Source organism: Manis javanica, chromosome 5, assembly GCF_040802235.1.
Source record: "Manis javanica isolate MJ-LG chromosome 5, MJ_LKY, whole genome shotgun sequence".
Lineage (NCBI taxonomy): Eukaryota > Metazoa > Chordata > Mammalia > Pholidota > Manidae > Manis > Manis javanica.
The window spans coordinates 169,820,012-169,847,855 of record NC_133160.1 but is presented as its reverse complement, the minus strand read 5'-3'; the positions used below and the strand labels follow the sequence as shown (position 1 = coordinate 169,847,855).

General features: G+C 41.3%; 2 protein-coding genes across 19 annotated transcripts in view; one reads left to right on the top strand and one right to left on the bottom strand.

The window, feature by feature from the left end:
• TMEM175 (transmembrane protein 175) overlaps positions 1-23,134 on the bottom strand; it is a 38,959-nt gene extending 15,825 nt beyond the window's left edge. For 4 of the 11 annotated variants that reach the window (XM_036991525.2, XM_036991534.2, XM_036991544.2 and 1 more), the window contains exon 1: positions 23,055-23,131. The gene's annotated coding sequence lies outside the window, so the exon portion shown is untranslated. Of the gene's footprint in view, positions 1-23,054 lie in introns of all 11 variants that reach the window. The other 7 variants (XM_036991495.2, XM_036991539.2, XM_036991520.2 and 4 more) reach the window with 3 other exon arrangements.
• Positions 23,135-23,231: 97 nt separating this feature from the next.
• The window catches only part of GAK (cyclin G associated kinase), a 71,399-nt gene continuing 66,786 nt past the window's right edge, over positions 23,232-27,844 (top strand). For 2 of the 8 annotated variants that reach the window (XM_073237901.1, XM_073237902.1), the window contains exon 1: positions 23,232-23,508. In XM_073237901.1, the coding sequence (XP_073094002.1) occupies positions 23,364-23,508 (145 nt within the window). In that variant the 5' untranslated portion in view covers positions 23,232-23,363. Of the gene's footprint in view, positions 23,509-27,031; positions 27,051-27,844 lie in introns of those variants that run through there. The other 6 variants (XM_073237900.1, XM_073237899.1, XM_036991427.2 and 3 more) reach the window with 5 other exon arrangements.

The following is a 27,844-nucleotide window of genomic DNA, read 5'->3' as shown; positions in this document are numbered from 1 at the left end:
TATATCCATGGCTCCTTTATTGTATATTAAACTCACAATTAATGAAAGTAGAAAAGGAAGAACAAATGAGGCGCAAAGCCAGTAGAAAGAGAGACATAATAAGGATTAAATCAGAAATAAATAAAAGTGAGAAGGATAAAATAATAGAAAGAATAAATAAAAGCAGGAGCTGGTTCTTTGAGAAAATAAACAAAATAGATAAACCCCTAACCAGACTTATCAAGAAAAAAAGAGTCTACATGCGTAAACAGAATCAGAAATGAGAAAGAAAAATCACTACGGACACCATAGAAATACGAAAAATTATGAGACAATACTATGAAAAATTATATGGCAACAAACAGGATAACTTAGAAGAAGTAGACAACTTTCTAGAAAAATACAACCTTCCAAGGCTGACCCAGGAAGAAACAGAAAATCTGAATAGACAAATTACCAGCAAAGAAATTGAATTGGTAATCAAAACACTACCTATGAACAAAACTCCAGATGGTTTCACTGCTGAATTTTATCAAACATTTAGTGAAGACCTAATACCCATCCTCCTTAAAGTTTTCCAAAAAGTAGAAGAGGAGGGAATACTCCCCAAATCATTCTACGAGGCCAACATCACTCTAATACCAAAAACAGGCAAAGAACACAAAAAAAGAGAATTACAGACCAAAATCCCTGATGAACATAGATGCAAAAATACTCAACAAAATGTTAGCAAATCGAATTCAAAAATACATCAAAAAGATCATCCATCATGATCAAGTGGGATTCATCCCAGGGATGCAAGGATGGTACAACATTCGAAAATCCATCAACATCATCCACCATATCAACAAAAAGGACAAAAACCACATGAGATATCACCTCACACCAATTAGGATGGCCAACATCCAAAAGACAAACAACAAATGTTGGTGAGGATGTGGAGAAAGGGGAACCCTCCTACACTGCTGGTGGGAATGTAAATTAGTTCAACCATTATGGAAAGCTATATGGAGGTTCCTCAAAAAACTAAAAATAGAAATACCATTTGACCCAGGAATTCCACTCCTAGGAATTTACCCTAAGAATGCAGGAGCCCAGTTTGAAAAAGATATATGCACCCCTATGTTTATCGCAACACTATTTACAATAGCCAAGATATGGAAGCAACCTAAGTGTCCATCAGTAGATGAATGGATAAAGAAGATGTGGTACATATACACAATGGAATATTATTCAGCCATAAGAAAGAAACAAATCCTACCATTTTCAACAACATGGATGGAGCTAGAGGGTATTATGCTCAGTGAAATAAGCCAGGAGGAGAAAGACAAGTACCAAATGATTTCACTCATCTGTGGAGTATAACAACAAAGAAAAAACCTGAAGGAACAAAACAGCATCAGACTCACAGAACCCAAGAATGGACTAACAGTTACCAAAGGGAAAGGGACTGGGGAGGATGGGTGGGAAGGGAGGGAGAAGGGGGTAAAAGGAGTATTACGATTAGCACACATAATGTGTGTGTGGGGACACGGGGAAGGCAGTATAGCTCAGAGAAGACAACTAGTGATTCTATAGCATCTTACTATGCTGATGGACAGTGACTGTAATGGGGTATGTGGTGGGGACTTGATAAGGGGAGTTTAGTGCCCATAATGTTGTTCAAGTAATTGTACATTAATGATATCAAAAAAAAAAACTTAGGAACAAATTTAACAAAGGAAGTATAAAACATAGTTGAAAGAGATTAAAGATGACCTAAAGAGGTGGAAAGACATCCTTTGTTCATGGATTGGAAAATTTAATATTGTTAATATGCCAATCCTTCTCAAATTGATCCACAGATTTAATGTATCCCTGTCAAAATTCCAACTGCCTTCCATGCAGAAGTTGACAAGCTGAAACTAAAATTCATATGGAAATTTAAGGAACCCTTGGTTGTTTAAAGAATAGCCAAAACAATCCTGAAAAAGAATAAAGTTGGAGGATTTACACTTCTCAGTTTGAAACTGAGTATAATGCTATGTCAATCAAGACAATGCAGCACTGGCACATGCAGACATGTAGAGACTGAAGGAGAGTGGAGTGTTCAGGAAGGAGCCACTATGTCTATGGTCAACTGATCTTTGGTAAGATCACTAAGACTTTCCAATGGGGGAAGGACAGTTTCTTTAACAAATATTGCTGGGACAACTAGATATCCACATGCAAAAGAATGAATTTGAATTCTACCTCAAATCACATAGAAAAATTAAATAAAAATGGATCAAAAGGCCTAAACGTAAGAGCTGAAACACTGGAGAAAATCTTCATGGCCTTGCATTTGGCAAAGGATTCTTAAATCAGACACCAAAAGCACAAGCAACAATAAAAATAGATAAATTAGAGTTTGTCAAGTTTTATCTTTTGTGCTTCACGGGACACTATTAAGAAATTGAAAACCTAATCCACAAAGTGGGAGAAAATATTTGCAAAGCATATATCTGATAATGGTTTAATATCCAAAACATATAAAGAACTCTTACAACTCAGCCGTAAAAAGACAAGCCAATTCAAGAAGTGGGCAAAGGATGTGAAACAGACATTTCTCCAAAGATATTTTACAGGTCAATAAGTGCATGAAAAGATGTTCAACATCATTAGAGAAAATCACATCAAAACCATGACATAGTCACCCTCCAGGATGACTATAATAATAATAATAATGAAAGGACAATAACAAATGTTGGTGAAGTTGTGGAGAAACTGTAATCCTTGTGCACTGCTGGTGGGAATGTAAAATGATACAGCTGCTGCGGAAAACAGTATGGAGGTTCCTCAACAAAATTAAACATAGAATTACCATATGATTCAGTTAATCCACCTCCAGGAATATACACAAGAGGACTGAAAGCAGAGACTCAAAGAGATATTTGCACACTTATGTCCACAGCAGCATTACTCCTAATAGCTAAAAAAGTAGCAGCAATCCAAGTGCCCATCAATGGATGAACATCTAAGCAAAATGTGATATGTACACACACACACACTGGAGTATTACTTAGCCTTAAAAAGTGAAGAAATTGTTAACGTTATGACAAGGATGAATGTTGAGGACAGTGTTAGGTGAAACAAGCCAGTCACAAAAGGACAAATAACCCCACTTACATGAGGCCTCTAGAGCAGTCAAATTCAGAGAGACAGAAAGTAGAATGAATGATGGTTGCCAGGGACTGGGGAGAGGGAGAGAGGAATAGGGAGCTTTTATTTAACAGGAATACAGCTTTGGTTTTGCCAGATGGAGACTTCTGTGGATAGATGGTGGTGATGGATGTACAATGTGAATGCACTCGATGTCACGAAACTGTACAATCAAAAATGGTGGGGACTGTAAATTTTGTGTATTTTACTGCAGTTAAAAAAAAAAAACCCTAGTACCTAGCATGTGTTCCAAGCAAGTTACCTACATGTTACATTCATCATACCCAAGTTTTTAAGACTCATGGTAATGAAGGAAAGAATACAGGATTGAAAGTAGAAGAGCATGGAATTGAAGTATGATTTTTTTTAAAGATGGAAGAGACTGAAGTTTTAAAATCCCAAGGTGAATAAGGAGAAGATGAAAACTTTCACAACAGAGGAGATAAATGAAGGCTTGTAACATGGAAGGCATTATGCACTGTGCTAGGCATCATGAATAGGTGTAGTGCAGTGAACACCGTGACACACGTCATCATGCTGTGCAGAGGTTTCCTGGACGGACTAGTCTGGGAAAGCTCTCACAATGCAGTATGTCAGAGCTGAATCTAGAAATATTTACAAGATGACAATGACGAGGACAGTGACATTTATCAAAAATTTATTACGGAGTATCAAACATTTATTACGGAGTACCAAATATTGTTCCATACTTTCAATGCAGTTTCTTTTTTTTAAATCTTTTTTTTTAAATTAATTAATTAATTAATTTTTATTTTTTTGAAGAACATTATATTTACTAGGCTCTCCCCTACCCCAAGTCCCCCCCACAAACCCCATTACAGTCACTGTCCATCAGCAGAGTAAGATGTTGTAGAATCACTACTTGTCTTCTCTGTGTTGCAAAGCCCTCCCCTTTCCCCCACCCCCCACATTATACATGCTAATCATAATACCTCCTTTCTTCTTCCCCGCCCTTATCCCTCCCTACCCTCCCATTCTCCCCAGTCTCTTTCCCTTTGGTAACTGTTAGTCCATTCTTGGGTTCTGTGATTCTGCTGCTGTTTTGTTCCTTCAGTTTTTCTTTTGTTCTTATACTCCACAGATGAGTGAAATCATTTGATATTTGTTTTTCTCCGCTTGGCTTATTTCACTGAGCATAATACCCTCTAGTTCCATCCACGTTGTTGCAAATTGTAGGATTTGTTTTCTTCTTATGGCTGAATAATATTCCATTGTGTATATGTACCACATCTTCTTTATCCATTCATCTACTGATGGACACTTAGGTTGCATCCATTTCTTGGCTCTTGTAAATAGTGCAGCGATAAACACAGGGGTGCATCTGTCTTTTTCAAACTGGAGTGCTGCATCCTTACGGTAAATTCCTAGAAGTGGAATTCCTGGGTCAAATGGTAAGTCTGTTTTGAGCATTCTGAGGAACCTCCATACTGCTTTAAACAATGGTTGAACTAATTCACATTCCCACCAGCAGTGTAGGAGGGTTCCCCTTTCTCTGCAACCTCGCCAACATCTGTTGTTGTTTGTCTTTTGGATGGTGGCCATCCTTACTGGTGTGAGGTGATATCTCATTGTGGTTTTAATTTGCATTTCTCTGATTAACTAGCGATGTGGAGCATCTTTTCATGTGTCTGTTGGCCATCTGAATTTCTTCTTTGGAGAACTGTCTGTTCAGCTCCTCTGCCCATTTTTTAATTGGATTATTTGCTTTTTGTTTGTTGAGGAACATGAGCTCTTAATGTATTTTGATTGTCAATCCTTCATCGAATCTGTCATTTATGAAAATATTCTCCCATACTGTAGGGTACCTTTTTGTTCTATTGATGGTGTCCTTTGCTGTACAGAAGCTTTTCAGCTTGATATAGTCCCACTTGTTCATTTTTGCTTTTGTTTTATTGCCTGGGGAGACATATTCATGAAGAAGTCACTAATGTTCACATCCAAGAGATTTTTGCCTATGTTTTTTTCTAAGAGTTATGGTTTCATGACTTACATTCAGGTCTTTGATCCATTTTGTTCTATTGATGGTGTCTTTCGCTGTACAGAAGCTTTTCAGCTTAATGTAGTCCCACTTGCTCATTTTTGCTGTTGTTTTCCTTGCCCGGGGAGATATGTTCAAGAAGAGGTCACTCATGTTTATGTCTAAGAGGTTTTTGCCTATGTTTTTTTCCAAAAGTTTAATGGTTTCATCACTTACATTCAGGTCTTTGATCCATTTTGAATTTATTTTTGTGTATGGGGTTAGACAGTGATCCACTTTCATTCTCTTACATGTAGCTGTCCAGTTCTGCCAGCACCATCTGTTGAAGAGACTGTCATTTCCCCATTGTATATCCATGGCTCCTTTATCATATATTAATTGACCATATATGTTTGGGTTAATGTCTGGAGTCTCTAATCTGTTCCACTGGTCTGTGGCTCTGTTCTTGTGACAGTACCAAACTGTTTTGATTACTATGGCTTTGTTGTAGAGCTTGAAGTTGTGGGAGTGAGATCCCTGCCACTTTAGTCTTCTTTCTCAGGATTGTTTTGGCTATTCAGGGTCTTTGGTGTTTACATATGAATTTTTGAACTATTTGTTCCAGTTTGTTGAAGAATGTTGTTGGTAATTTGATAGGGATTGCATCAAATCTGTATATTGCTTTGGGCAGGTTGGCCATTTTGACGATATTAATTCTTCCTAGCCACGAGCATGGGATGAGTTTCCATTTGTTAGTGTCCTATTTAATTTCTCTTAAGAGTGTCTTATAGTTTTCAGGGTATAGGTCTTTCACTTCTTTGGTTAGGTTTATTCCTAGGTATTTTATTCTTTTTGATTCAATTGTGAATGGAATTGTTTTCCTGATTTCTCTTTCTATTGGCTCATTGTTAGTGTATAGGAAAGCCACAGATTTCTGTGTGTTAATTTTGTATCCTGCAACGTTGCTGTATTCCAATATCAGTTCTAGTAGTTTTGGAGTGGAGTCTTTAGGGTTTTTTATGTACAGTATCATGTCATCTGCAAATAGTGACAGTTTAACTTCTTCTTTACCAATCTGGATTCCTTGTATTTCTTTGTTTTGTCTAATTGCTGTGGCTAGGACCTCCAGTACTATGTTAAACAACAGTGGGGAGAGTGGGCATCCCTGTCTTGTTCCCGATCTCAGAGGAAAAGCTTTCAGCTTCTCGCTGTTCAGTATAATGTTGGCTGTGGGTTTATCATATATGGCCTTTATTATGTTGAGGTACTTGCCATCTATACCCATTTTGTTGAGAGTTTTTATCATGAATGGATGTTGAATTTTGTTGAATGCTTTTTCAGCATCTATGGAGATCATCATGTGGTTTTTGTCTTTCTTTTTGTAGATGTGGTGGATGATGTTGATGGATTTTCGAATGGTGTACCATCCTTGCATCCCTGGGATGAATCCCACTTGGTCATGGTGTATGATCCTTTTGATATATTTTTGAATTCAGTTTGCTAATATTTTATTGAGTATCTTTGCATCTACATTCATCAGGGATATTGGTCTGTAATTTTCTTTTTTAGTGGGGTCTTTGCTTGGTTTTGGTATTAGGGTGATGTTGGCTTCATAGAATGGTTTTGGGAGTATTCCCTCCTCTTCTATTTTTAAGGAGAATGGTTATTATATATTCTCTGTATGTCTGATAAAATTTCGAGGTAAATCCCTCTGGCCCAGGTTTTTTTTTCTTGGGTAGTTTTTTGATTACCACTTCAATTTCTTTGCTGGTAATTCGTTTGTTTAGACTTTGTGTTTCTTCCTTGGTCATTCTTGGAAGGTTGTATTTTTCTAGGAAGTTATCCATTTCTCCTAGGTTTCCCAGCTTGTTAGCATATAGGTTTTCATAGTACTCTCTAATAATTCTTTCTATTTCTTTTGGGGCCGTCGTGATGTTTCCTTTCTCATTTCTGATTCTGTTGATGTGTGTTGATTCTCTTTTTCTCTTAATAAGTCTGGCTAGAGGCTTATCTATTTTGTTTATTTTCTCTTGGTTTCATTGATTTTTTCTATTGTTTTATTCTTCTCAATTTTGTTTATTTCTTCTCTGATCTTTATTCTATCCCTCCTTCTGCTGACTTTATGCCTCATTTGTTCTTCTTTTTCCAATTTTGATAACTGTGATATTAGACTATTCATTTGGGTTTGTTCTTTCTTCTTTAAATATGCCTGGATTGCTATATACTTTCCTCTTAAGACTGCTTTTGCTGAGTCCCACAGAAGTTGGGGCTTTGTGTTGTTGTTGTCATTTATTTCCATATATTGCTGGATCTCCATTTTAATTTGGTCATTGATCCATTGACTATCTAGAAGTGTGTTGTTAAGCCTCCATGTGTTTGTGAGCCTTTTTGCTTTCTTTGTACAATTTATTTCTAGTTTTATACCTTTGACGTTTGAACAGTTAGTTGGTAGGATTTCAATCTTTTTGAATTTACTGAGGCTCTTTTTGTGGCCTAGTATGTGGTCTATTCTGGAGAATGTTCCATGTGCACTTGAGAAGAACGTGTATTCTGCTGCTTTTGGGTGTAGAGTTCTGTAGATGTCTGCTAGGTCCATCTGTTCTAGTGTGTTGTTCAGTGCCTCTGTGTCCTTACTTATTTTCTGTCTGGTGGATCTGTCCTTTGGAGTGAATGGTGTGTTGAAGTCTCCCAAAAGGAATGCATTGCAGTCTATTTCCTCCTTTAGTTCTGTTAGTATTTGTTTCACATATGCTGGTGCTCCTGTGTTGGGTGCATATATATTTATAATGGTTATATCCTCTTGTTGGACTGAGCCCTTTATCATTATGTAATGTCCTTCTTTATCTCGTTACTTTCGTTTTGAAGTCTATTTTGTCTGATACTAGTACTGCAACTCCTGTTTTCTCCCTATTGTTTGCATGAAATATCTTTTTCCATCCCTTGACTTTTAGTCTGTGCATGTCTTTGGGTTTGAGGTGAGTCTCTTGTAAGCAGCATACAGATGGGTCTTGTTTTTTTATCAATTCAGTGACTCTATGTCTTTTGATTGGTGCATTCAGTCCATTGACATTTAGGATGATTATCGATAGGTATGTACTTACTGCCATTTCAGGCTTTAGATTCGTGGTTACCAAAGGTTCCAGGTTACTTTCCTTACTATCTAAGAGTCTAACTTAACTCGCTTAGTATGCTGTTACAAACACAATCTAAAGGTTCTTTTCTATTTCTCCTCCTTTTTCTTCCTCCTTCATTCTTTATATATTAGGTATCAGATTCTATACTTTTCCTCTATCCCTTGATTGGCTTCGGGGATAGTCAATTTAATTTTGCATTTGCCTCACAATCAGCTGCTCCACCCTCCCTGCCATGATTTTACTACCTCTGATGACAGCTATCCAACCCTCGGAACACTTCCATCTATAGCAGTCCCTCCAAAATAGACTGCAGAGATGGTTTGTGGGAGGTAAATTCTGTCAGCTTTTGCTTATCTGGAAATTTTTTAATCCCTCCTTTAAATTTAAATGATAATCTCACCGGATAAAGTAATCTTGGTTCCAGGCCCTTCTGCTTCATGGCATTAAATACATCATGCCACTCCCTTCTGGCCTGTAAGGTTTCTGCTGAGAAGTCTGCTGTTAGTCTGATGGGCTTTCCTTTGTATGTGATCTTATTTCTGCCTCTGGCTGCTTTTAACAGTCTGTCCTTATCCTTGATCTTTCCCATTTTAATTACTATGTGTCTTGCTGTTGTCTTCCTTGGGTCCCTTGTGTAGGGGAATCTGTGGATCTCCATGGCCTGAGAGACTATGTCCTTCCCCAGATTGGGGAAGTTTTTGGCAACCACCTCCTCAAAGACACTTTCTATCCCTTTTTCTCTCTCTTCTTCTTCTGGTATCCCTATAATGCGAATATTGTTCCGCTTGGATTGGTCACACAGTTCTCTCAATATTCTTTCATTTTTAGAGATCCTTTTTTCTCTCTGTGCCTCAGCTTCTTTGTATTCCTATTCTCTAGTTTCTATTTCATTTATTATCTCCTCCACCGTATCCAACCTGCTTTTAATACCGTCCATCGTGTTCTTTAATGATTGGATCTCTGACCTAAATTCATTCCTGAGTTCTTGGATGTCTTTCCGTACCTCCATTAGGATGTTGATTATTTTTATTTTGAACTCCCTTTCAGGAAGAGTAAGAGGTCCATTTCATTTAAATCTTTCTCAGGAGTTGTATTAATGATTTTACTCTGGACAAGGTTCCTTTGGCGTTTCATGTTTGTATATCGCGCCCTCTAGTGTCCAGAAGCTCTATTCTGGAGCTGCTGAGCCCCTGAAGCAATGTCAGGGGTTGCAGGGGAGCAGTACTGGGGATAGGAAAGAGCTGTTTCCCGCCTCCTGGCTGCTGTGCCTGTCTCCACTGCCTGAGCCAGTGGGCCGGGCACACAGGTATAAGTTTTTGTCCCAGAGCTGCCAGATATGGATCCCTGCTTTCCACAAGCAGCCGGAATCCCAGTCTCCCCAGGAATTCTGCCTGTATTAACTTTCGAACCCGGGAGCCATGCGAGTCTCATGAAAGCACCATGAAATGCAGGTTTGTGCTCCCAGCGCAGATCTCCGGAGTGAGGTACTCAGCAGTCCCAGGCCTTCCACTCCCTCTCTGCTTCGTTTCTCTTCCTCCCGCCGGTGAGCTGGGGTGGGGGAGGGGCTCAGGTCCCATGGAGCCACAGCTCTGGTACGTTACCCCATTCGCTGAGGTCTGCTCTTTTCTCCAGGTGTGTGCAGTCTAACACGTCTTCTTTCCTGTTGCTCTCTCAGGATTAGTTGTGCCAATTAAATTTTGTAATTGTATCCAGTTTTAGGATGAAGCCTCTGTCTCTCCTCTCACGCTGCCATCTTTAATCTGAGTCTGCAGTTTCTTTTTTAATGCTCAATGTTGTGAGGATTGAAAAGAAAAAAAGGAAATTGTGTGTGCACATGTAATGGAGGGTTCAGGAGTGCAGCAAAGTGCAAGGAGTGTGTTAAGACTGGGCACAAGGAACAAACTGGGAGATTAAAGCAGGACTAAATCCCAAAGAACAAAGAACCTTCTATGACCACTCAGGAGTTGGGAAATTATTGTGAAGATTATGGAAAGATTATGTACTTTTCTTTATATATGTATGTGTATGTACACATACATACACATGTGTTTCATACATATATGTATACACACATGTATTTTTACATTCTGGATACAATCCATTGTCAAATATGTGATCTGCAAATATTTTCTCCCAGTCTGGGCTGTCCTTTCATTCTCTCAACTGTATATGTGTATTTTAAATGGACAGATTATTTTTTAAGCAGGTTTAGATTTCCAGAAAAATTGAGCAGAAAGGGCAAATACATCTTTTCATCATATATTGTTTCGCCACTCCCTTCTAGTTTCCTTCATTATTAACATCTTAGAAGTTTGGCATAGGTGGCACAATTGATAAGTCAATATTGGTATATTATTAAGTCCATAATTTACATTAGGGTTCACTCATTTTACTGTAGTTCCATGGGTTTTGACATATCTATGATGACTTGTCCTCACAATTATAGGACCATACAGAGTATTTCAGCTCTAAATATTCCATGTCCCCCTATTTATCCCTCACTCCCTGTATATCCCCTGGCAACCACTCATCTCTTTACTGGCTCCCTAGCTTTTCCTTTTCCAGAATGTCACTGTAGTCATAGTAGCCTTCCAGGTTGGATTCTTTCCTGCAGTAATGTGCATTTAAGGTTTCTTCATGTCTTTTCATGGCTTGACAGCTCATTTCTTCTCACTGCTGAAAAATAATCCACAATCTACCTAGTCACCTACTGAATGACATTTCAACAAAGTATTTTCAAGTTCTTAATTTTGATGAAGTCAAAGTTTATCTAATTTTTTTATGGATTCTGCTTTGGTGTCGTATCAAAAAACCCCTTGAGTTAATTTTTTTATATGAAGCAAGGTATGGATTAACATTTTTTTAAACATATGGATTTCCAATTTTTCTAGCATCATTTTTTTTGTTTCATCAAAAAACTTTTTCTATTGAAGTGTCATTAATATACAATCTTACAATGGTTTCAAATACACAACAGTGGCTCAACATTCACCCATATTATCAAGTCTTCACCCACTACAGTACAGTCACTGTTCATCAATGTAGTGAAATGTTATAGACTCACTAACTGTATTCTCCATAACGTACCAGTGACCAGCCTATACTGTAATTGAGACATATTGTGCCCCTTAATCCCCTTCTCCCTTCCCCCTCCCCATCCCTAGCCCCTCCCCCTTGGTAACCACTAGTCCCTTCTTGGTGTCTATGAGTCTACTGCTATTTTGTTCCTTCTGTTTTGCTTTGCTTTTTGTTTGTTTGCTTGTTTGCTTTTTAATTTTTATTAAGGTATTACTGATATACAATCTTATGCTCAGGTTTCACATGAGCAACACTGCGGTTACTACATTCCTCCCTATTATCAAGTCCCCACCACATATCCCATTACAGTCACTGTCCATCAGCATAGTAAGATGCTATAGAGTCAGCTACTTGTCTTCTCTGTGCTATAGTTCCTTCCCCATGCCCCCCCTATATTGTGCATGTTAATCATAATGCCCCTTAATCCCCTTATCCCTCCCTTCCCACCCACCCTGCCTAGTTCATTTCCCTTTGGTAACTGTTAGTCCATTCTTGGGTTCTGTGAGTCTGCTGCTGTTTTGTTCCTTCAGTTTTTGCTTTGTTGTTATACTTCACAGATGAGTGAAATCACTTGGTACTTGTCTTTCTCTGCCTGACTTATTTCACTGAGCATACTCTCTAGATCCATCCACATTGTTGCAAATGGGAGGAGTTTCTTTTTATTTTATGACTGAATAATATTCCATTGTGCATAAGTACCATATCTTTTTTTAATTTAAGTTATTATTGATATACTCTTATGAAGGTTTCACATGAAAAAAACAATGTGGTTACTACATTCACCCATGTTATAGTGTCCCCCCATACCCCATTGCAGCTATTGTCAATCAGTGTAGTAAGATGCCACAGTCACTATTTGCCTTCTCTGTGCTACACTGTCTTCCCCTTGATCCCCCTCACACCATGTATGCCAAACATAAAACCCCTCAATCCCCTTCTCCCTACCTCCCCACTCGTCTTCCCCCCACCCCTCCCACTTGGTAACCACTAGTCCCTTCTTGGAGTCTGTGAGTCTGTTGCTTTTTGTTCCTTCAGTTTTGCTTCATTGTTACACTCTACAAATGAGGGAAATCATTTGGCACTTGTCTTTCTCAGCCTGGCTTACTTCACTGAGCATAATATTCTCCAGCTCCATCCATGTTGTTGCAAATGGTAGGATTTGTTTCTTTCTTATCGCTGAGTAGTATTGCATTGTGTATATGTACTACATGTTCTTTATCCATTCATCTACTGATGGACATTTAGGTTGCTTCCATAGCTTGGCTATTGTACATAGTGCAGCGATAAACATAAGGGTGCATATGTCTTTTTGAACCAGGGATCTTGTTTTCTTAGGGTGAATTCCTAGGAGTGGAATTACTGTGTCAAATAGTATTTGTTTTTAGTTTTTTGAGACACCTCCATATGGCTTTCCACAATGGTTGAACCAATTTACATTCCCACTAGCAGTGTAGGATTCCCCTTTCTCCACATCCTTGCCAGCATTTGTTGTTTCATGTCTTTTGGATAGTGACTATCTTAACTGGTGTGAGGTGGTATCTCATTGTGGTTTTAATTTGCACTTTCCTGATGACTAGTGATGTAGAGCATTTTACTGGCCATCTGGACACATATTTCTTTTCTGGAGAAGTGTCTGTTCAGGTCCTCTGATGTTTTTTAATTGGGTTATTTGCTTTGTGGGTATTGAAGCCTATGAGTTCTTGATATATTTTGGAATGGTAACCCCTTAGCAGATAAATCATTTATGAATATATTCTCCCATACTGTAGGATGCCTCTTTGCTCTGCTGATGGTGTCCTTTGCTGTACAAAAGCTTTTAGTTTGATGTAGTTCCATTTGTTCATGTTCTATTTTGTTTCCCTTGCCAAATGAGATGTATTCAGAAAAATGTTACTCATGTTTATACTCAAGAGATTTTGCCTATGTTTTCTTCTAAGAGTTTTATTGGTTTCACAACTTACATTCAGGTCTTTGATCCGTTTTGAGTTTACTTTTGTGTATGGAGTTAGACAATAATCCAATTTTATTCTCTTATATGTAGCTCTCCAGTTTTCCTAACACCAGTTGTTGAAGAGACTCTTTTCTCCATTGTATGTTCATGGCTCCTTTATCATATATTAATAGACCATAAATGTGTGGGTTTATATCTGGACTCTCTATTGGGTTTATATCTGGACTCTATTCTGTTCCATTGATATATGGCTCTGTTCTTGTTCCAGTACCAAGCTGTTTTAATTAATGTGGCTTTGTAGTAGAGTTTCAAGTCAGGAAGCATAATCCCCCCGGCTTTGTTCTTTTTTTTTCAGGATTGCTTTGGCTGTTCAGGTTTCATATGAATTTTAGACTATTTGTTCTACTTCTTTGAAGAATGCTGTTGGTGTTTTGATGGGGATTGCATTGAATCTGTAAATTGCTTTAGGCAGGATGGCTATTTTGACAGTATTAATTCTTCCTATCCATGAGCATGGTATAGATTTCCATTTATTGATGTGTTTTTTAATTTCTCATGAGTATCTTATGGTTTTCAGAGTAAAGGTCTTTCACCTCCTTGGTTAGGTATTTTATTCTTTTTGATGCAATTGTAAATGGAGTAATTTTTCTGATTTCTTTTTCTGCTAATTTATTGTTAGTATATAGGAATGCAACAGATTTCTGTGTATTAATTTTATATCCTGCATCTTTGCTGAATTCAGTTATTAGTTCTAATATATTTTTGGTGGAGTATTAAGGGTTTTCTATGTATAATATCATGTCATCTGCAAATAGTGTGAGTTTAACTTCTTCCTTATTAATGTGGATACCTTTTATCTTTTTATCTTTTTGTTTTGTCTGACTGCCATGACTAGGACCTCCAGTACTACGTTAAATAAAAGTGGTAAGACTGGGCATGCTTGTCTTCTTCCTGATCTTAGAGGAAAAGCTTTCAGCTTTTCACTATTAAGTATACTGTTGACGGTGTTTGTCATATACTGCCTTTATTATGTTGAAGTGAGTACCTTCTATACCCATATTGTTAAGTCCTTATCATGAATGGATGTTGAATGTCATCAAATGCTTTTTCAGCATCAATTGAGATAACTTTTGTCTTTCTTGTTGACATGATGTATGATATTGATTTACAAATATGATACCATTACTGCATCCCTGGAATAAATCCCTCTTCATCATGATGGATGATCTTTTTGATGTATTTTTGAATTTGGTTTGCTAATACTTTGAGGATTTTTGCATGTGCATCAGAGATATTGGTCTGTCATTTTCTTTTTTGTGTGTCTTTGACTGGTTTTGATGAGTAATGCTGGCCTCACAGAATGAGTTTGGAAGTATTCCCTCTTCTACTATTTAGAATACTTTAACAAATGTTTGATAACATTCACCTGTGAAGCTATGTAGACCAGGTATTTTGTTTTTCAGTAGTTTTTTGATTACGAATTTGATTTCATTGCTGGTAATTCATCTGCTCAGATTTTGCTACTTCCTGGGTCAGTCTTGGACGGTTGTATTTTTCTAGAAAGTTGTCCATTTCTTCTAGGTTGTCTAATTTGTTAGCCTATAATTTTTCATAATATTCTCCAATAATTCTTTGTATTTCTGTGGTGTTCATTGTGATTATTCTTTTCACATTTTTTATTTTATGTGTATACACTCTGTTTTTCTTGATAAATCTGGTAGGGGTTTATCTATTTTGTTTATTTTGTCAAAAAACCAGCTCCCGGTTTCACTGATTCTTTCTATTGTTTTATTCTTTTCAATTTTATTTATTTCTGCTCTGATCTTTATTATTTCCCTCCTTCTCTGACTTTGGGCTTCCTCTGTTCTTCATTTTCTAGTTTGATTCTGAGCTTAAGACAGTTTACTTGGGATTGTTCTTTCTTTAGGTAAGCCTGTATTGCTATGTACCCTCCCTCCTCTTAGAACTACCTTGCTGCATCCCACAGGTTTTGGGCTGTTGGTTTCATTTGTCTCCATGTGTTGTTTGATCTCTGTTTTAATTTAGTCATTGATCCACTGATTATTTAGAAGCATCTTGTTTAGCCTCCATGTGTTTGTAGGCTTTTTTGTTTTAATTTATTTCAAGTTTCATACCATTGTGGTCTGAGAAGCTGCGTGATACAATTTCAATCTTTAATTTACTGAGGCTCTTTTTGTGGCCTAGTATGTGGTCTATTTTGGAAAACATTCCATGTACACTTGAGAAGAATGTGTATCCTGATGCTTTGGGAGGAATGTTCTGTAGATACGTTAAGTCCATCTGTTCTAACTTATTTTTCAGTGTCTCTGTTTCCTTATTTTCTGTCTGGTTGATCTATTGGTGTGAGCGGTGTGTCAAAGTCTCCTAAAATGAAGATGTTGCAATCTATTTCCCCCTTTAATTCTGTAAGTATTTGTTTTACATATGTAGATGTTCCTGTTTGGGGCGCATAGATATTTATAATGGTTATATCCTCTTGTGGGACTGACTCCTTTATCATTATATTATGTCCTTCTTTGTCTCTTGTTACTTTCTTTGTTTTGAATTCTATTTTGTCTGATACAAGTACTGCAACTCCTGCTTTTCTCTCCCTATCAGTTGCATGAAGTATCTTTTTCCATTCCTTCACTTTTAAGTCTGTGTATATCTTTGGGTCTGAAATGAGTCTCTCATAGGCAGCATATAGATGGGTCTTGTTTTTTTATCCATTCTGCCACCCTTTTGATTAGTGCTTTCAGTCCATTTACATTTAAGGTAATTATTGGTAGATATGTACTTATTGCCCTCCTATTGTTTTCTGGTTGTTTTTATCTCCACTCTTTTCCTTTTTTCCTCTCTTGTACTCTTCTCTTACTATTTGATGGATTTCTTTTAGTGTTGTGATTAGATTTTTTCTTGTTTTTGATGTCTATCTATTGTGGGCTTTAGATTTGTGGTTACCAAAGGTTCAAGGATAGCTTTCTTATTACCTAAAAATCTATCTTAAAGTGCTTACCCTATTTCAGACACAATCTAGAGGTACTTTTTTTACCCCCTTCTTCTTCTGCTTCCTCCTCCACAGTTTATATTAGGTGTCATATTCTGCACTTTTTGTGTATCACTTAACTGATTTGTGAGTAGTTGATTTAATTTTGTACTTGCTTGGTAACTAGTTGGTCTACTACCTTTACTGTGGGTTCATTTTCACTGGTGACAGCTATTCAGCCTTAGGAACATTTTCACCTACAGCAGTCCCTTTAACATATCCTGAAGGGCTGGCTTAGTTGTGGTGAATTCCTTCAAGTTTTGTTTATCTGAAAACTGTTCAATTTTTGCTTCAAATTTAAATGATAATCTTGCCAGATAAAGTATTCTTGGCTGGAGGTCCTTCTGTTTCATTACATTAAATATATCATGCCACTCCCTTCTGGCCTGTAAAATTTCTGCTGAGAAGTCTGTTGATACCCTGATGTGGTTTCCTTTATAAGTAATCTTTTTTTTTCTCTTTCTAGTTGCCTTCACTCCTCTTTGTCCTTGATCTTTGCCATTTTAATTATTATGTGTCTTGGTATTGTCTTCCTAGGGTTCCATTTGTTAGGGGCTCTCTGAGCTTCCATGATCTGAGTGTCTATTTCCTTCCCCACATTGGGGAGATTTTCAACAATGATTTCCTCAAAGTGACTGTCTATCCTTTTGCCTCCTTCTGGTACCATTATGCAAATACTGTTTCATTTGGATTGGCCACACAGCTCTCTTATTATTCCTTCATTCCTAGAGATCCTTTTTTCTCTCTTTTTCGGCTTCATTATTTTCTTGCACCCTAATTTCCAAATCATTTACAACTTCTTCAACTTGTTAAACGCTGCTATTAAACCCCTCCATTGTATTTTTCATTTCAGATACTGTATTCTTCAGCTCTAAGTGACTCTTTTGCAGGTCATCTATCTTTCTGTTGAGGTCCTCCCTGAGATCTTGAATATTTTTCTATACATCTGTGTGCATGTTTATGACTTTTACTTTGGAGTCTTTATCAAGAACATAGTTGAATTCAGTTTCGCTCAGCCCACTTTCTGGTATTTTGTCTTATGGTTTTGTTTGGAACAAATTCCTCTGCCTTCTCATTTTTTGTGTTTCCTATGGAGTAATAGTTTTATGGACGAGGTGCCCTCTAGTGCCCAGAAGCTCAAGACACTTCACTTTCCAATGCATGTGCTCCAGCTGTTGGTGTGCAGTGGGCAGCATGCCTGTCTGGCTTGTAGCGATCTGATTTCAGGCGGGCGGTGTGGACCATCAGCTGGCTGTGCGCGTAGGTAGGAAACTCGGGACCATCCACTGAAGTTGTTGTGGGTGGAGCTGCCCTCTGCCTGGCCTACAGCAAAGGCAGGGGGCTGCAGGCAAGTGGAACCAGCACCTGCCGGGAGGAAGGAGCTCCCAGAGCTGGCTCCTGTAGGCAGTTCCCCAGCTGGCATGAAATAGGTCTGAGAAAGCTGGGAGGTTCTCCCTCTGCCTACCAGCTGCAAAGCCTGACTCCACTGCTGGGCCGAGTGGGCCATCTGCAGGCCGCACGCTGCAGGCAGGAGCCTCAGGGCTGCATTGCCAACGAGGATATAGAGTTTCTGGGGTTCTCAACAGTTCCCAAAGTGTTGGGCGGAGGGCAGGCTGGGGAGGTACTGTCCATCTGCCCTTTCTCCTGAGCAGAGAGATCTGTGTAACCCTTGCCCCTCTGGTGCCTCTCCCACTGCTGGGAAGTCTTTCAAACTGCCCACTTTGCTTTTGTTGTTGTTGGTGGTGGTGGGGCACTGGTAGAGAGTGCCTGTTCTCCACAGGTAGCTGGAATCTCAGCCTTCCTGAGTGTTCTACCTATTTGTCCAGCCCCACTAATCACTAGAGCACGATGTCATGTGGGTTTGTGTTCCTGGAGTAGACCTCCAGGACCAGACGCTCAGCAGTCCTGGGATTCTGCTCCCTCCTGACTCTGTTCCTCTTCCTCCTGCCTGTGGGCTGGGGTGGGGCAAGGGCTTGGGTCCCAATGGATCTCAGCTTTGCCACTTTACCCTATTCTGTGTGGTCTTCTCTTTTCCCAAATGTAGGTGGTCAGTTCTGCAGTCTTTAAGTCATTTTCAGGTTTAGTTGTATTTGCTGTGTTTTTATGTTCCATACGATTTTGGGAGGTTTCTGCCTTGCCTTCTTACTCTACTATCTTTTTCAGAATCCTCTCCCAGCATCATTTCTTGAAAAGACTATCCTTTGTCCAATTACTTTTATTCCTTTGTCAAAAATCAACTGACTACATATATAAGTGTGAGCCATTTTATGGACTCCATTCTGTTGGACTGATGTACTTCTGAGTGTTTTTATCAACACCACATAAACATTGAAGTTGGATAATACAAGTCATACAGACTTGTCCTCATTCTAACTTGTTTTGGCTATTCTAGTTCCTTTGCAGTTCCAAGTGAGTTTTAAAATCAATATCAATTTTTAGAAAAAAGTTGGCTGGAATTTTGACAGGAATTGCTTTGAATATATAGATCACTTTAAGAAGTGATGTTTTAATACTGCATCTCCATATCTATGAATATAGTCTGTCTCTCCACTAATTGTCTTTTTCTCAGCAAAGATTTGTTTTCAGTGTGTTAAATCTTATATATCTTTTTTCAAACTTATCCCCCAAATTCAATGTTTTTTTATGTTATTTTAAGTGGTAGTTTTTTCTAATGTCAACTTCTATTATTTGTTGCTAGTTATGTAGAAACAATGATTTATTTTTTGCATATTAAACTTGTATCTTGCAACCTTGCTAAATCCACTTGTTGTAGCTCTTTTTGTAGGTCCCATTTCATTTTTTACAAAGGGCAGTCTCAACCAAGGGCAATTTTGGCCCTCCAGGGACACTTGGCAATATTTGGAGACATTTTTGGTTGTGACAAGTGATGTGTTTTTGTTATCTAAGGGGTAGAGGTAGTGGTACTACTAATCATCTGACAATGCACCTGATGCCACTCCCTCACCCTCCACCCCCAACAAGGAATTCTCTGGCCTAAAGTGTCAACAGAGCCATCTACGGTTGAGGACTTGTGACATAGATGACTATGTCATCTTCAAATAAAGAAGTTCACTTATTCCTTTTTGATTTGGAAGCTTTTTCTTTCTTTTTCTTGCCTTGAACACTGGCTAGAATTTCTGGTACAATTTTGAACAGAAGTGGTGAGACCAGACAACTTTGGCTTGCTCCTGATCATCGAGGAAAACATTCAGTCTTTCACTATTTCGTATGTCAGCAATAGGTTTTTCATAGATTGCTTTATTATGCTGAGAAAGTTTCATTTTATTCCTAGTTTGCTGAAAGTTTTTTTAAAAATCAGGAATGGATATCAGATTTTGTCTAATGCTTTTCCTGTATCTATTGAGATCATCTATTTGGTTTTCTTTTTCACTCAGTTAATAGTGTAAATTACATTGAGCAATTTTCAAATGCTAAGCTAACTGCATTCCTGGGATAAACTTCACTTGGTCATACTGTATTATCCTTTTTACATGGTGCTGGATTCAATTTGCCAAAAAATGTTTTAGAATTTTTATATTTATGTCCATGAAGGATATCAGCCTCTAGTTTTTTCTGTCTTATAGTTTCCTTGTCAAATTTTGGTATCAGAATAATGTTCTTTATAGAATTAGTTGATTAGTATTTCCTTCCTTCAATTTCCTCTAAGAATCTGTGCATTGGTATTATTTTTTCCTTAAATATTTGGTGGAATTCCCAGTGAAGCCATCAAAGTTCGGAATTTTCTTTGAGGGAAAGTTTTTAACTCTAAACTTAATGCTTTAGCAAACAGAGCTATTCGGGTTATCTACTTCCTGAGTGAGACTTGGCAGTGTCTCTCAAAGAATGTTACTTTAGTCTAAATTGTAGAACATATTTACACAAAGTTTTCATGTTCTCTGATGATCCTTCGAGGAATGATGTCATCATTCCCATTCATGAAACTAATTTGTCTTTTCTTTTTCTTGCTCAAATCTGGTAAGAAATTTCTGTATTTTATTGATCTCAAAGATACAGCTTTGAGTTTCATTAGCTTTTTTTTTCTATTTCACTTATGTCCACTCTGATATTTATTTTCCTTTTTGTACTTAAGAGTTTCATTTACTCTTATTTTTCTAGTTTAAGATGAATTCAAAAGTTATTGATTTGAGATCTGTCTTCTAGTAGTGAGCTATATTCTATGTATTTTGAAATGCTGCATTTTCATTTTCATTCACTTCAAAATCCTAATTTCCCTTTCGATTTCTCCTCTGACTTATGGATAATTTATAAGTGGATCAGTCAGTTTCAAAATATTTGGATGATTTTCCAGGTATTTGCTATTGATATCTAACTTAATTGCATGGGTTCAGAGATCATATTTGTTTCACAGCTCAGAATATTACCTGTCTTGGTAAATGTTCTTTATACATTTGAAAAATGTGTATTCTGCTGCTATTGTATAGAGTGCTCCATGTATGCCCATTAGGCCAAGTTGGCTGATGGTGTCATTCAACTCTACTACATCCTTGGTCATTTCCTGGTGTTCTGGTACTTTTCTACTATTTATGGCAAAAGGAGTACTGAAGTCTCCAACTACAGCTGTGGTTCCTTTTTTCCTTGCAGTTTTATTAGTTTTTGCTTCATGTACTTTAAAGCTTTATTATTAAAATAAACAGAACTGTTTAGAACTGTTACATCTTTTAAATTTATCTTTATCATTATGAAATGACACTCTTAATTTCTGGTTAACATTCTTAGCTATGAAATCTACAGAGGAACAGGTTTGGGGATGAAGATAATAAACTCAGTTTTAGACAGGTACACATAGGGTGAGATACCTCAGAACAAATGTCTGAGAGTCCAGGACAGAAATGTGGCCGGGAGATACAGATTTGGGTTAAGATGTTACTATTACTACACTTCTAGTGCATTGCCAGTGTAGAAAGGTGCTCCATAAGTATTTATGAAACAGAAAGTCCAAATAGACTCTGGTCTCGAAGTAATTATACTACTTAGAAATCTCCATCTGACCATAGGTCACATGAGGATAAATTCACGGCATCCAAATTCAAAGAAGCCCTCAAACTGTCATGTTCTCTAGTGAGTTATCCAGAAGGTTTTCTGCAACACCTATTTCCAGTCTTTCTCACACCGCTTAAACCTTAGCTTTCTTGCCTCCTCTCTCATTCTCTACCACAGTGAAAATAGAACCCATCAGAGAATTCCTTCACTTTCATTCCAATAAATGCAGTTTCCTGCAACTGAAACACATCTTCCACGCTACCTTCCATAATGAAGAGTTCTTCCTATGTCCAAAGAGAACAACACTTCCCCTGTGCTCTGGATGGCACTCCCCTCCTATCTTCTAAGTGATCTCACCATTTCTCTCTCTTCTGTACAGCAAACCTCCTCTCTACTGGCTCCCTTCCATTAGCTGTAAGCTCCTCAAGGACCTCCCATCTTTCCAACAGGCCAATACCACATCATCATTACAGCTCCCACCCTCTATTAACCTTCCTGAGCTAACACCTCCACCTCTTCATTTCTTTGTTCTTCCACTTTCGGTAGTGTATATAGTTCCCACCCCACCACGCCAATGAAACTATTCTTGGCAAGGTCACCAACTTGATCTCATCTTTGCGAAATCCAGTGTACAACTTTTATTCCTTTGTCTGGCTTTTTGGTGACATTTGACACTTCTGACCACCTTTTGTCCCTGGAAGCATCCTTGGACATCCTTGGTTCTCTCCGAGTCGCCAGCTTCTCCACACGCTGGTCTACTCTCTGAAGGTTCAAAGCCCTTTCTGACTATGTTGTGCCCATCGGTGCTCTCTTCAGCTCTAAGAGAGTCAGCTGCCATCTGCAAGCCGAGGACAACCAAATCTCTCTCGAGTCTGGCCTCTTTTCCTGAGCTCCCAGTCCTGACACTCCATTTACCAGACAAACGCTCTGGTTGGAAAAGCCACGTGATGTGTGTGGAATTCTAGATGCATCACTTATTGACCTTGGCCAAGTAATGACATTACTGAGCATGTTTCTCAACCCCCAGAAAAGGGTGGGTGGGGAATAACTATACTGTCTTTTCTCAGATACTCTAGGGCCATTAATACGAGCTGCTGTATGAAAGTAAGCTGTAGGCAAAAAGGCACCATATAAACTAAGCTGCCGCTTACCAAGGTAATGGCACATGGCAGCCTGCCTGGGAAGAGCTTTCAATGGCTTGAAATTCTGGGAGTGCTAAGATACTGGTGGGGCCTCTGGATTCTTCCTCAGTTTGGGAACGGATGCTCTCGAAGAGGCTGCAACTCACACGCCCAGCCCTGCCAGGCCGCGCAAGGGAGCCGCGCGCTGGGCCGGGACCGACGCCAGGGGCAGCGCCGGGGTACTGATAACACGCGGGGTTTGGGGCGCAGTCTCCCACAGAAGCTGGAAGACTGGGTTTTTAAAACGTAAGCTTTTCAGTCTTTCAGTAGCAACCAATACAGTTTTTAAAAAGACACTTAAAAGGCCCCCCCCTCCATGCCGAACAAGCCAGGCGCGCGCGCGGTGTCCCCCGTTTCCTCGCTACAGGCGCCGGCACCTCGGCCGCCGGTGTAAAACGCGCTTCTCGAGCGCCCGGCGACCCGCCCGCGACCCTCACGGCGCGAGCTGGCTGCGCCACGGAACCGCGGCGACAGCCGCAGAGACGCCCGAACGGGCACAGCTAGGGGCGCGGCCGGAGCCAACTACCTGGGCGCCGCCGCCGCCGCCGCCGCCGCCGCCGCCGCCGCCGCCGCCGCCCCCGCGTCTCGTCCGCCTGTCCGCGCCCGGCTCCGCCGGTGCAGCGAGATCGACGGCCGGAAGTCCGTCTCGCGGCCGGGCCTCTGCGCACGCGCCCCTCCCGGCGCGGCGGAAGTGAGGCGCCGGCGCTCTTCCGGTCCGCGGCGGGCCTCGCGAGCCTACGTAACGGCGCCGGGTGGAAGGCGGTGGGGCCCCGGGGCTGGCGGTCGCGAGGCCCGGGCACCACTGGACCCCGCGCCCGCGCCCGCCGCGGCCGCCATGTCGCTGCTGCAGTCTGCGCTCGACTTCCTGGCAGGCCCGGGCTCCCTGGGCGGTGCTGCCGGCCGCGACCAGACTGACTTCGTGGGGCAGACGGTGGAGCTGGGCGAGCTGAGGCTGCGGGTGCGGCGGGTCCTGGCCGAGGGTGAGGTCCGGGAGCGGAGCGCGGGGTCGGCGCGGGGTCGGGCCGGGCGGAGGCCGTCCGTCCGCGGGGAGGGTCACCGCCCGGGGAGCGGTCAGGCGGCGGGCCCGGAGGTGACCACCGAGGGCGAGGCCAGGTCTGGGGCCGGCACTTCCTTGCCGGAGGCGTGGCGGTCGTTGCGGCAGCGTGGGAGGCTACGGCAGGTGGAAGGAGGTGGTGGTGGTGGTGGTGGTGGGAGGGGGGACTTGGGTGAGGGCCCGCGGGGCAGGCGAAGGGAAGGGGACGCGGAAGGCCGAAGGTGGGGGCCTGAAGGCGAGCAGAGCTGCCGGGCGGGTGTCGGTCGGCTGTTCCTTCACATCTAGGACCGTGGTAGGGTCGGGGGCAGCCCTGGACCTCTGGACGTGGGGCCGGCGCCGCCCAGTGCTCAGGAACTTGGGCGTGGGTGATCGTGCACCTCGGTGAGGGTGCTGGCGGGCCTACCCCCCGTGGGTGTTGTGGCGGACAGACGGCGAGCCCCGTCCCTCGGTGCTGTCCTCTTACCCCCTGAGCGTTCTTCTGACCTGTTTGCGAGTCCGCGTAAACTGCGGCAAGTGGAGCTAACAGTTACGACCTGTAGCGACCTTGCAGGTTGGTCTGGTCAGCCATGGAGGAATTTCCAGGTCAGTCCTTCGTCAGCTTCGCTTCTGCATGCCGTTTCTAGCTTCGGGAATGTCCTCTCTCTTCCTCACACAGATTTCATCACCAACATCGGTGACAGTCCATTCTCTCCTCTGTCTTTTCCTTACATTTTTTCTGTGGTGCCCACAGGGGTACGTCACATTTCGCTAGTGGTGAAGCTTTGTGGCTGGTTCTGAAACGACTGTTCTCCCAGATGAGTGCAGGCGCGGGAGAGGCGCTGCTGGAAGGACCAAAGCTCTCTGCTGCAGGTTCAGCCTGTCACGGTGGCCGCGGCTGCTGCCATTTGTGCTCAATTTGAGGTGGGAAACCTGCTGACCCTTCTGATGTCCTTTTCCTAAGGGCTCGAGGGGGATGTTCTGGCTGCAGCTATATCACACACTTTTTCTCCACTATGGTAAAAAAAGATTCTGGGTATGATTTGGAGAGGAGACGCAGGCTCTTTCACAGAGGGGTCAGTACCTCTACTAACATTCCAAGTATGGAGTTCTCTCACTTTCTTTAGAACAAGAGCTCCCCCAGTTCAGTTTATTTTTCCTGAAAATACCAGATGATTGTCTTGGTTCTGAAAGAAATTCACAGTGGACATCAGGTGGCTTCTGCCTTGTGGAACTTAAAATTAGACACATTCCAATGATAGGGCAGTCCAGTGCAGGGCCAAGGGCCAGGAGGGGTAATCACAGATGGGAGACGATTCGCCTAAACAAGGAAGCTCATGCCTGTCACTTAACACCAAGGATGAGGGACAGGAAGTGTGACCAGCTGCTGTGGTTGTGTGGAAGAACCTGTTCCCTTTGGCTCTCTGGGCAGGCAGGAGGTGCCGGCGAGTAGTGCAGCCAAGATTCCCTCCACTTGAGCTCAATACACAGCTCTCAGCTGTTGAAGCCTCTTTCTAAACTGAAGTGGTGAGAAACCTGCATGAAGTCTGTCACATAAAACAGCACCTTCAGAACATAAGCTGTGGGAATTCAAGCAGTCTTGTGTGAATATGGGGAAGACCACAGACCCCAAACAGTTTCAGAATTCCTAGTTTTTGAAAGAGACTGTGTATTCTGTATGTCCTGGAATACTCCCATAGGGGTTGGGGAAGTACTTGTGATCAAATACATTAATATATCTATAATTAAATGAGTAAGTGTCCTCGCTGTGGGATAATTCTTTAAATAGCTGCATATCAGTTCATGTCAGGTGTCACCCCAGATGAATTTATGCTAGATTAGGTTTTGGTGTCAAATGACTTAAGGAAAACACATCAATTTTCCTACCTTTTTGGGGTTTGTTCCTGTAGCATAAAATGAGTTGTGGGGCAGAACTGGAGCCAGATAGCTCTCTAATCTTTGCAACATTTGTTCTAAGTTTTCTTTCTTTTCTTTTTAAGCAAATTACTGGGAGTACCTGCACAGTCAGAGATGTCCATCCCAGTGGATTCTTGAATGCATGTTTTGTGTTCTCTTGTTTGGGATTCTATGTGCTCTTGCTTCCTGCTGCCAGAAAGGGTAACTGAGGTGCATCGCTACTGCCAAGAACAGTGTTTCTGCATGCAGAGCGAGTCCACTGTCCAGCACGTGCTCCCTGCTGACCAGGTGGTGTATGGCCAGGTCTTCAGAAACCGGAAACAAGGACGCACAGCTTGTGATTTGAGTGTAATCAGGCACGTGTGTTTGGTTAGAGATCACATGTAATTTCAGTCAGTCAGCACCTACTTGCTGGAACGCTTGAGTGCCTTGCTTCCTATCAGTGCCTTTGATTAACCTGATGTGGTTCCTGGTGAAGAATTTGTTTTCTCTCTGTGGTCAGCACAGGCCCGAGAGCCCATGGGCATACCCCCCACGAATCCCTGGCTGCCTGTTTGCAGTTCTAGCCCTCTGCCCTTCTGCTTTTGGAGGGCTCCTCCTTCCTCTGCAGAATGTTGGGTTTGGTGAGGATGCCCAGACTTTGGTGTTGACTGGCAGTCTCGAATTGTGCGGTTGTCACAATTCTTTGCTGGAGGTTCCGGAAACCTCCAGGTTGGTGTGATCTCAGGACATCCTCTACACAGATCCACAACGTAGCACATTTTAGGTTGATTTTAAAAGATGGGTCATAGCACACTAACAAAGTACACCCCTCTTTCCATCTAGGAAGCATGACAGCCCTGAGCCCTGAGCCTGGTGGTCTTGTGCTTTCTGAGTGCTTCTTGACCCTCACGGTTTTATGGTCTATTGCTTTGCACCTGCTCCGGCACCCAGAGGCCTAAGTGCAGCGCTGCTCTCTCCCAGGGAGGGGTGCTGAGTGGATGTCCTCTCTTCTGTAGACACCCCAGCGCACAGCACCAGGGCCTTGGGCAGCTAGTTCTAGTCACCTGCACAGTCTGTGCCTGTGCCTGGTGATTGCCCTCTCAGCTTTTCCTGCCTACCTCCTTCACCTACAGGTCAGCCCCTCACCCAGTGACTAACACCAGTATGAAATAGCAATGATATTCATGGGTCAGCTGTATGTGTGTTCTTGTGTGCACTCAGTAGTGTCTATCTGTGGTTGAGTTCGTCTTTCCTTGATGCTATGTTCAACACTCTTTCACCTGCTTATCGGCCAGATTGTATGTCTTTGTGAAATGTCCAGGTCTTTTTTCCATAATTTATTGCACAGGAGTTTTGGGAGTTTCTTATTGTTCTGGCTGTAAGTCCTGTTTCTATGTAACGCTTGTGTGTGTGTCTGTGAGGACGAGGAAGAAAGCTGCACGTGGGCCCCCTGCCATCCCCGGCCAGGCTGCCTGGGGGGGCAGGGGCTCGGCCTGGGCAATCGAGGTGTCTGCCCATTCCTAATTACAGAACGCAAATTTTGAAATGACAGTGGATGGCAGTGTCTTAGCAGTGCCTGACATTCATTCCTTGGTAAGTGTTACATGTTAGTGTTGTTGTTTTTATTTAAGCTTTTAACTTTGAGGTACTTGTAGATTTACATTCATTCAGTTGCCAGAAATGATGCAGAAAGATCCTGGCACACTTTACCCATTTCCCCCAGGGGTGACATCCTGAAAAACTAGAGTTAATGTCACAACCAGTATCTTGACATTGATGCAATCAAGACAAGAGTTTCCACCCAGAAGGATCCTGTGTGTCCTTCTGCAGCCACCTCCACTTCCTTGTACCCTGGAAACCACAGAACTCTGTGGTTGTGTCATTAGAAGATGATTGTTATGTAAACGGAATCATATATTATGAGCCTTTTGGAATTGGCTTTTTTCACATAGCGTGAATGTTTGGAAATCCATCCAGGTCGTTGTGTCCATAATTTGTCTGTTGCTGAAGAGTATTCCATGACATGGATATACCATAGATTATTTAAGCATTCATTCACCTGCTAAAGGTCGTGGGTTGTTTCCAGTGTTTCCAGCTATTAGAAATAGAGCTGTTGTGAACATTGGTGTGCAGGCCTTTATTTTTCTGGGACAGATGCCCAGGAGTGCATGCTGGTCATAAGGTAGTTGCATGTTTCTTTTTTTTGGAAAATTGCCTACCTGTTTTCTAAAGTGGGCGTGCATTTTTACACTCCCACCAGCAATCGATGAGTGTCTTAGTCTGGCTGGGCTGCCGTAACAACATACCTTAGACTGGGTGGGAGAATCAAATTTATTTTCTCAGTTCTGGAGGCTCAAAGTCCAAGCTGAAGGTGCAGGCAGGGCTGT